General features: G+C 51.6%; 1 protein-coding gene across 2 annotated transcripts in view; it reads left to right on the forward strand.

Moving 5' to 3' along the window:
* GALNT14 (polypeptide N-acetylgalactosaminyltransferase 14) overlaps positions 1–8,808 on the forward strand; it is a 205,039-nt gene extending 196,231 nt beyond the window's left edge. Inside the window, exons 12-13 of one of the 2 annotated variants that reach the window (XM_041755900.1) lie at positions 6,888–7,007; positions 8,235–8,271. In XM_041755900.1, the coding sequence (XP_041611834.1) occupies positions 6,888–7,007; positions 8,235–8,271 (157 nt within the window). Of the gene's footprint in view, positions 1–6,887; positions 7,008–8,234 lie in introns of both variants that reach the window. The other variant, XM_041755899.1, reaches the window with a different exon arrangement.
* Positions 8,809–9,863: the final 1,055 nt, after the last annotated feature.

The raw sequence follows: 9,863 nt of genomic DNA on the forward strand, positions 1-9,863 counted from the left end.
GATGGAACCAGGGCCTGGAGAGATTATCCAAGGTCCTAGACTAGTAAGTGGTGAAGGTAAGAGTTGGAAAATCTGGCTACCACAGCCTTGTTCTGCTATTGCTGCTGCTGCCGGAGCCACAGCTGGTTCCAGAACACTTACCTTCAAGTTCAATCATGAGAGGAGATGCCTGGCACTGATCCCTCTCCCAGAGACAAATATTGTAAACATGAAAACCATATAGATCAGCTCCTTTGTGACAGCAGCGAGGTGGCCAGTTCTTACTGGCAGCCCCTGAGAAAGGCAACGGGTCACACCTTGTGTCAGGCCTGGGGAGGGGGCAGGCCAGACAGGAGACCCCCCTGCCATTGATGGGACTGAGGAAAAGGATGGATAGGGGCCCATGGACTCCACACCAGAGCAGAGGGCACACATAGCACTGGCTTCCAGCCTGTGCCTATCCCCCTTTACTCCTGCCCTGGCTCTGTCCCCCTCTGTGAACTCCCAGACTTCATATCCACACTCCATCACTCCCCTCTAAATGGCCCCCTTTGCACCCAGCTGGGTGTAGTAGGGATACAGTCTACCCTTGGGAGGACAGACCCAGGGTAGGATCTACACAGATCCTGAAATCTCCAAGGTTCAGGCCATTTGGGTAGAGGATTCAGGGGTTCCAGATATCTGGAGTAAAAGAACACCAGCAGGTGGGAACCATGAGCTCAGGGTTCTGCTTCCAGCTGGCTACATGCTCTCCAGGGGGTGCGTCCCCAGGCACATGGGAGTCTTCACTGTTGAAAGGAGACAATCATATCCTGGTTGTTCTCTGCTGCTGGCTCACGTCCCTGCCCCACCCCCAGCCCAGCTATCCTTCACCCTGCCTTACCTCTCTTTCTTGGCCGGCTTGTCAACCTTGGGAACAAAGTGTTTAATCTTCTTGTGTATTGAAGATGTCGGCAAGCTGATGCCTTGGGTGAAGTACAAGAGAAATACATCATCAGTTTGCAAACGCGCAAAGACCAAGAAGCCTCCAGGTTAACAAGTTTCCTCTTAACTTTATTGGATTCTCTAGAAAAATATTTGTGTGAAAGATGGAAGGAAGACAGATGCACCATTTTCCTTGCTATCCCAATTTAAAGAAAGGGAGAAAACCATTAAAAGTTTGCAGTGTGTCATTTGAGGCAGTGTAGGCTACTGGCTTGTGAAGGATGCGTGTAGGCTGCTGGACGCTTGGGCGGGCGAGAGAAGCTAAAAGCTCTCCCCCGCACACCTGCACTCCCCTTGGCACCTCTAGGTAAGTCTGCCCGCAGGACAGGTGCCCAGTGTGTTCACTTCCCCATCTGATACTACCCTTCCTCCCCGTGCTTTCTCAACACACCATTGGGAAAGGCCCCATCATAACTGCCTCTCCAGCAGATCTCCTGGGAGGCAAAGCAAAGGCAGTTTTCCAAAGGAAGCTCTCTGGGCCCATGTCTCTTCCTGTTGGCTTCCTCCATCACCGCAATCAACGTGCAGACAGTAATTCAGCACTTGCTCTGTGGACAGCACCCTCCTGACCACCACCATGTGGGAACCCAGGTGCCTTACAGTGACCCTCCATGCCCAGGACTAATGTCACCACTTCACATTTGAGGGGACTGAGGTACAGAGTTCAGATCTTACCCAGGTTTGCAGGGGGAACAAGCAGAAGAGCCAGGACTCCAGCCCCCGCAGCCACTCCAGGGCTCCACAGCAGGACCCAGCAGCAAAGGTACTGGGTGTAGGCTTTTGATCACATGCATATAAAATGTATCCTGACAGCTTGGGATGAAGGGACAGGATGGACTTGGAAATAGAGAAAATACCCTGGCAGTGAGTCCAGCAAAGTTCTCAAAAGCAGGGAGCATGTCTCTGAGCCTGCCAGGTCACCCTGCTGCCGTTAGTCACCAGGGAGAGGCTGAAGTTAGTCACCCTGTGGCTGAAGGAGGTGTGCCAAGGACGACCAGGCAGTGCCTTTGGGTGATCCTTCCGGAATGGCTGCCCCAAGAAGTCGGCGGAACTAAAGTGTTGCTTGAGTCCGTTCGTTTGTGTCTAAAGAGGCTAAAGGGTCGTGTGTGACCTGCAGTGTGACTTAGGGGGCAGTGGCCCTGGATGCTCTCAGCTCAGATCCAGTCTCACCAAAGAGGCCCTGCATTCATAGTCAACCCTGCGGTCTGCTCCCAGAGTGACCTCTGACCTCTCTTCCCTTCCATAAAGTCATACTTGCCTTGCAGGATCACTGTGATGATGAATAGACTATGAATACAAAGTGTCTAGAACCAGGAGCCCTCATACATGAGTTAGTTTGCCCATCCAACCACAACATAACCAGCAGCACTGCCTGGCACTTGGGCTCTCTCTTTAAATGGGGAGCTCACTGCCATTAGTAACTGACATAGGATTCTGTGTTCATGAAAACACAGCCCCTACCTTCTCTCCACGTGTGAATATCTCCTCACCTGACCATTGCGCCTCCCACAGGTCATCAGAGTCCTATTGGTGGCCACTGCACCAAGGCCAGCCCATGGCCTGTATGTTCTGTGGGCATCATCTAGATTAGTCATCACACAACCCCATGGGCCATGTCTTGTTATCCCCACTGTTTCACAGATGGGATAAGTGAGGCTTAGAGAAGGGATGGGCCAGTGCTTCCCAGGTCATACACAAGTAATGCTGGGCCTGCTGCTTCTAGGGACCAGGCCCTTCAGGCTAGGCTACACGGTCTCAACCTCAGTACTGTTGGAGTTAATACCAGATAATTCTTTGTTGTAGAGACTGTCCTGTGCACTGTAGCTGTTTGCCAGCATCCCGGGTCCCACCCACTGGATGCCAGTAACTCACCCACCTAGTCATAGTAATCAAAAAGTGCTTCCAAACACTGCCACATGGCTCTTGGATGGATGGATGGATAGATGATAGATAGATAGATAGATGATAGATAGATAGATGATAGATAGATAGATAGATAGATAGATAGATAGATAGATAGATAGATGGAAACAAGATCATCCTAGCTGAGAGCTGCTGTCCCAGGCTGGTTGCTTCTTGCCAACTAGTGGTCACCCAGGGCCATTCAAAGGTTAGCCCCTGGGCCTGGGCCCCTACCCATCTCATGCCTGCCTCTTCCAGAATTTGATCCCTTTAGACATGCCCCCTTAAAAGCATCTTTCTTCTCTGCTGCTCCATTCAGTGCAAGACAGTGAACCCAAAGCTGGCTGCTGTGGCCTGTTTCATCCCACCCCTCAAGGCTGTGGCCTGATGGGCATTGCCCAGAGTCCTGTACCTGCCAGGCTGCTCCCTTCTCTATATGCAGGGGCTGTCCTCCAGAGACTCCCACTAAGCACAGAAGGCTGTCGAGCCTGGGCCACCCCCTCATCATCATCAGTTCCCCTCTCCCGGGGCAGGAACAAAGGGGCTGGAGGGCCTTCTAAATCGTATACCAACACCTGAGCCCTTTTAATTACCTCATCCTCCTTAGTCTCTTACTGGCCTATCCCTGAAGGAGTGGTGCCATCCACACCACCTCTGGGTTACCTTCCCTGGGTATGGCTGTGTCTCTGTGCACTGGGGGTGGGAGCTGTGACTTGGCCAAACCCCCTTAATGGAGCTGTCAGCAGACGGCCCAGCGTACACTGATGTAGCCAGGCCAGCCTGAGCAACCACTGCTATATTCCCGAATCCATTTCTGACTCCAGGATTCATTTAATAAACCCATTCATCACCAGCCATTCTGGAAGTCTGACAGGCTGCAGAATGGGAATAAGAAACCTCTTCTCCCTTCCCGCCCCACCTGCTTCTGTGATCTGCTTCCCTCTTTCCTCCCTTGCAGATCTGGCCAGAGAGCTGCATTCCTCTGAGAAATTGTGAGGCTGAATTATTTCAATGCCAGTAAAACACCAGCTAATGCAAAGTCCACTTAGCGTAAAGGCTTCGATCCCTCATCCGTGCGTGTGCACATTCTCCCCTTGGGGATCCTAAGGTGGTTTCCTCCGAGCTCAGCCCCAGCCGGGTACCATATGCGTTCTTTCCCGAAAGGCATTAGTGGACCGGCATCTCAGATGTCAAAAAAGGCATCAACCCACCTCCTGCCCTCTCGTGCCCTCCCCAGTACTTGCAGTTTTTAATGCCCCTAGGGTATTACAAAAGAAGAAATGCCAAGATGAGCTTTCAGAAATTGTGTATTTCAAGTTTTTATGTTTAATTAGTTAATACTTTTAACATAAAAAATACAAAGTTAGTGTATTGTGGTAATGAAAATAATTGCAGGATTTATTTTTAAGATGCCAATTCATGGTTCACAGCAGCTGTGTGGGTGGGTAATGGGTCAGAGAGATGGACCTTATCTTCTTTCCACATCACTGACTGTATGTTTAGACTCATTTCCCAACAATGGCAGAAATCTCTAGCCGAGGCCAGTTGTATGGTGGGCTTGGGCAGTGGTTCTCTGGCAGCCCTGTCCTTGGGTTTGGGCCTGGGCTTCAGGCCTTTCTCTCCCCTCCCCACATGGAATTCTCAGGACACACATCCAAGACCTGCTCCCACCTTCTAGATCCCACTCCAGATGTCTAGCGCCCCAGAATCCCTGGCCCAGATGGCCCTAGCCTGATGTCAGGACCTGCATGGATCTCCTGAGGGTAGACTGTGTCCCTAGCACACACCTAGGCCCAAGGGGGGGGCATTTAAATGGCAATAACCAAGTGAGCGTGGATATGCAGATAGGGGAGTTCATGATGGGGGACAGAGCCAGGGCAGGAAGTAAAGGGGAGCAGGCACAGGAAACCAGCGCTGTATGTACCCCATTGGTGGAGCTCGTAGAATGTGGACCTCCATTCATCCTCTTCCCCAGTTCCCATCAATGCCAGGGAGGGGCCTGCTCTCAGCTGCCCACTCCCTAGTGTCCCACATGGAGTGTGACTTTTGGCCCCCTCCCCGGCCAGTGGGAACTGGCCGGCTCTCCAATGTCGCAGTGGAGCTGAGCTCTAGTTTCCATATTTACAACCTGGAAGAGGGCTCTCAGGGACTCTAGACACTACTTGTGATTAAGCTTGATTAGGAGGAGCTAAGTCTGTGGCAGCAACAGCAAAGGAGCCAGAGAGAGTTGGTCGGAGAGCGTTGAATAACTTCTGTGAGCCTTTCATCATGTAGAATGGAGACAATAATAATAATAACATATCTAGTAGGATTCTTGTGAAGACTAAAGCGATCTGTGCCAAGCCCCCAGGACAGTGCCTAGCACATAGTAAGTGCTCAGTAAATGTTGGCCATCAATAACAGGATCCTGATTGCTGCATCCCCTCTGTGTGTACAGATGTCTTTCCCTTTCCCTTTCCCTTCCCTTATCCCGAAGGGAAGTGAATGGCGTGTGTAAGATGGTGATGTTCAAGGCCAGAGCAGCACTTCTTGATACATCCCAAGGAGGACATTTCATTACATTTATTATTTTAAAAATTAAATATGTATAAATCTAGAAGTAGATGGAAGAGTATAAAGAACTCCCTGTAGCCATCCCCAAGTTTCAAGAATTCTTAACTCACAGCCAGTCTTTTATCCATCAGTAATTTCCATCTGCTCCCGAGAGAGTGCCTTCTGGTCTAGGTCTTCTCCCAACACCAGCAGTTTGAAAAGGGACACAAGCATCCACTCGCAGGACCCAACCCCTAGGGGACAGCGGCTTCCACTGGGCTGGTGGCCCCATCCAGGTGTCCGGAACAGGGAAGGTTCCAGATCAGGAGAGGCAGCGCTCTGCCTGCAGGTGGTCTGGTGAGGCAGCAGCAGGACCTGAGCCTGCGGGCAAGGAGGGGATAGGCCAGGGCACAGAAGGACGCTGAAGATGTCACCAGTTCGTGGAAGTCAGGAGAGGGGCCAGGGCCAGGAGGTGGCTGCCAGGAGCTAGGGAGGGTGCAGAACAAGCATGAATGCCGGCTCAGCTTAAGGGATACACAGTCTTAGAGCGGGGGTGGGGGCCAGCCAGGTGAGGATAGGGCTCAAGCCCAGGAGCAGTAGCTGATGAGCAGCCTGGTCCAGAGGCTGAGGGTCAGCTGGCTAGCAGGGGTGGAGTAGAGAAGGGGCCCAGCCCTTGACAGGGTGGTCTCTGCAGCCTCCCCCCGCCCAGGGCCTTCTTTCACCTTCTTTCACCTTCTTTGCCCCATGATGAGGCCTCTACCAGCTGGTTGCTCTCTGATCTCCAACATTTTGGAGACTGGGCGAGGAACATCCCTTGTCATGACCTTTCCTCTCCCCAGCCTCCCTGTCCGTTCACTTGTTGGGCTTCCCTCCCTATGGGAGCTCTGGGGCCCAGAGATGTGTTGGCCTCTAGTGCTGGAGTGCACATACCTCCTGGGGTCATTTTCTGGTCATGACCTTCTGTCCCTCCGCTCCTCTTCTCCTCCCCTCGCACACTCCATATTCCCTTTGTTGCACCATCTGCCTCTTATTAGAACACTCCTGTTTTCAGGATGCTGATTGGATTCCTTTTCAAAGAAGGGACATCCTAAAGACAGCTGGGGCTGACCTGCCAGGTAGCTGCTTATGGTGGCAAGTGTGGGGAATAGACATGGATCCAGTCAGAGAAACTGGAGACTGCATAGCTGGGCTGGGGTGTTGTCCAAGCTAAAGTCCAGAATTGTTCAGCACCTCCCAAAGGCAGCCTGCATGCCCAGGCCAGGCCCCTTCCTGGACGTGGAGATGGAGACTTCAGAGGGGGTATGACCTGGGAGTCTCTGGCTATGGAGTCCCATTTTCCAAGGTGATTTAGGTGATTTTGTTGACGGTCTGTTACTGCTAGGACCCCTGGTGCTTTTTACCCAGCTGCACTAATGATCACACAGCCCCAGGAGTGTCCCACCAGGCTTCCAAGGATCTTGATGTGAACCCTCTGGCCTCTTCCCCTCCAGATATGGGCCTTCACATACACCCAGCAGATCCTCCAGGAGGAGCTGTGCCTGTCTGTTGTTACCGTGTTCCCTGGCGCCCCAGTGGTTCTTGTCGTCTGTAAGAATGGAGATGACAAACAGGTGAGTGCTCAGTAGGTGCAGCTGGGGCATGGCTACCTTCAGTGACAGATGAGACTACCTGTGTAGGTCTAAGTCCCACCTGCAAGATCAGGGAGAAACTTTAGAAGCAGAGGGGTGGATCAGAAAGAGGCCCTTCTGGTTAGGAGAGGAGGGCAGGGATGGTGGCAGCAGTGGTTGGCTCACATCCAGATGCCTGTGGACCTGGTTGAGCCACTATGGACACGCACATCTTGTACTCGCTTGTCTGGCTCTGACACCCACCTGGCATCCCAGAGCTCTACTCCTCTGGGGCAAGGCCTTCAGAGCCACAGATTGAGTAGTACTCAACTCCTGGCCTTCAGGGGCCTTGGGCTGTAGCAGGGTGTCCACCAAGATTCATAGCACTCTGGATGCACCCATGTGGCCAGCCGAGCCCAAGTCATTGACTCCACACAGCTTCCTGCTGACTGCTTATTGGCATTAGAGAGATGGACATTGGGATGCCCTTTCTATAGCTCACTAGCGGTGTGAGCCATGGCAGGTTCCTGGACTTCGGTTCCTCTCTGAAGTTGAATATGCCTGCCACACGGGGCAGCTGTCTAGAGTGATTAACTGAAGTGGTCTGTGGCACCTGCACAGTGGTGGTTCCCCCAAAACATGTTCATTCTTCCTTCCTTGTCCCATGAGGTCAAGTCTGGAGAGTAGTGGCATCAGATTTCTTGCCCCCCCCCCCCAACCTGGGCCCTTCATGTGCTAAAGCACTTTTGGAGGAGCACAGGTTTGTGGTGTTGGTGTTGGGTGCTGCCTGGAAGCCTCTCTGCCCTCCTGCATCCCATCCCCCAGCATCCCATCCCCCAGCTTGCTCTCCCGTCTTTCTGATGTGCAGACACCGAGTGCACATCGTTTCTCTGGTTGCTCCTGTAACTAATGTGCTTCCCATTTTCTGGCTTATTGCTTGGAAAGTTATTGCCTTCTAATGAGTTTTCCTAGCAAATTATATTGATTTTTCTTTTTACTTTTTTATCCGAAAAAAAACCCACAAAAAATGCAGAAACCAACAATAATACCTGGCAAAGCAATTAGTTGCAGCTTTATTCCTCTGTGAGACCATGAAGTCAAGTCTCTGGGTGACCCTTGCCACATAGTGTAAACATGTCTGATTATTCTGGAACTCCTGATATTATCAATAGATCCTGGACCTTTAGCCAGAGAATTTGGGTTCATGCTCTCTCCTCTCTGTCTTCTCAGCAATGGACCAAGACTGGTTCCCACATCGAGCACATAGCATCCCACCTCTGCCTGGACACGGACATGTTTGGTGATGGCTCTGAGAATGGCAGGGAAATCGTGGTCAACGTGTGTGAGTCATCACTTATGAGCCAGCACTGGGACCTGGTGAGCTCTTGAGGACCTGAGCCAGAACCAGCGAGGCTGTGGGTGACATTTCCCCAGATGAAAAGCAGACTGGGAATCAGGCTACAAGCAGCCCACAGCTACTGTAGATGCTCTGAACCGGGAAGTGGAGGCAAAGCCCCCCGGATAGGAGCAGATGTCTCAGGGAGGATGGAGGAAGGGATTGAAAGCCAAGTGGGGCTCAGAGACAGATCCTACATGTTCTCCGTGCTGTTCCAGTTCCAGTCCTGGCCCCATCTGCCCTTCACTGGAATCTGGGGAGAGAGATCTCATGGGGAGTGTTTATGTTGTTCCCTTTCTTTCAGAAGAGGCCAGAGAGAAAAGCCTTTTTTGTCACTAGGCCAAGACTAAATTGAGAAATAAAGAATGGAGGTTGTTTTCAAAACAAATAAAGGAACCTTGGAAGTTTTCTCTGTGCATCTCTTACTTTGTTTTGACTAATGCTAGCTTAGTGCTGACCTGGGTTCTCCATTCAGAGGGGATGCGGGAAGGTTGGGTCTCTTGGCAGAGTAGACAAAGAGGACAGGGAAATGGGAGACCTGTGCCCTCATCCTGGGCTGCCACCCATAGGCTGTGTGACCTTAAACAGACACACACCTCTGGCCCTTCATCCTCCAATGTGTCACGTGGGGGAGCAGAAGCAGATCCATGGTTCTTCCCCAGGGATACGGTCCCATCCAGAGAAATCATGTCTGTGCAGCTTCAGGAGCTCCTGGTGGGGTCCAGGCTTCCCAGCTGATTCTGACGCCCCTCTCTGGCTGGAACCACTGCCCTATATGTCTCTCTGGGCCCTTGTTGCTTTATAGCCTGTGGCCACTAGCTTGGGAGTTTCCTACTCTAGTAAATCCCCAGTATGCCCGGGGAATTAGATACTGTGTTTGTCTATATCTATTAACTAGAGTTTGAGAAAAAAACCAATCCAGGGGCACTGGGGTGGCTCAGTTGGTTAAGCATCTGCCTTCAGCTCAGGTCATGATCCCAGGGTCCTGAGATTGAGGCCCATGTCAGGGCTCACTGCTCAGTGGGGAGCCTGCTTCTCCCCTGCCCCTCCCCCCATCCTGAGCTCACTCTCTCATATTCTCTCTTTCTCTCTCTCTCTCTCAAATAAAACTCTAAGAAAAAAGATAACCAATCCATATTGTTTTAAAATTCCCACATAGGCCCATACATTCTCTGCTGAGGTATGTTTGGTGTGAGCTATTTGGTAATGGTGTTAGTTATCTACTGCTGAATGACAAATTATACCCCAAAACTTAGCGGCTTAAAGCAATATAGGTTTGTTATCAAATGGTTTCTATGGGCCAAGAATCTAGGCACAGCTCTGCAGGGTCTCTGGCTTCAGGCAAAGGCTGCAGTCAGGGTGTTGTCAGGGACTCCGGTCATCTCAAGGTTCAACCAGGAGGATCTGTCCCACGCTCACTCAGTGGTTGTTGGCAGGATCTGGTTGTCACAGCCTATTGGCCA

The sequence above is a fragment of the Vulpes lagopus genome, chromosome 5 (assembly GCF_018345385.1).
Source record: "Vulpes lagopus strain Blue_001 chromosome 5, ASM1834538v1, whole genome shotgun sequence".
NCBI lineage: Eukaryota > Metazoa > Chordata > Mammalia > Carnivora > Canidae > Vulpes > Vulpes lagopus.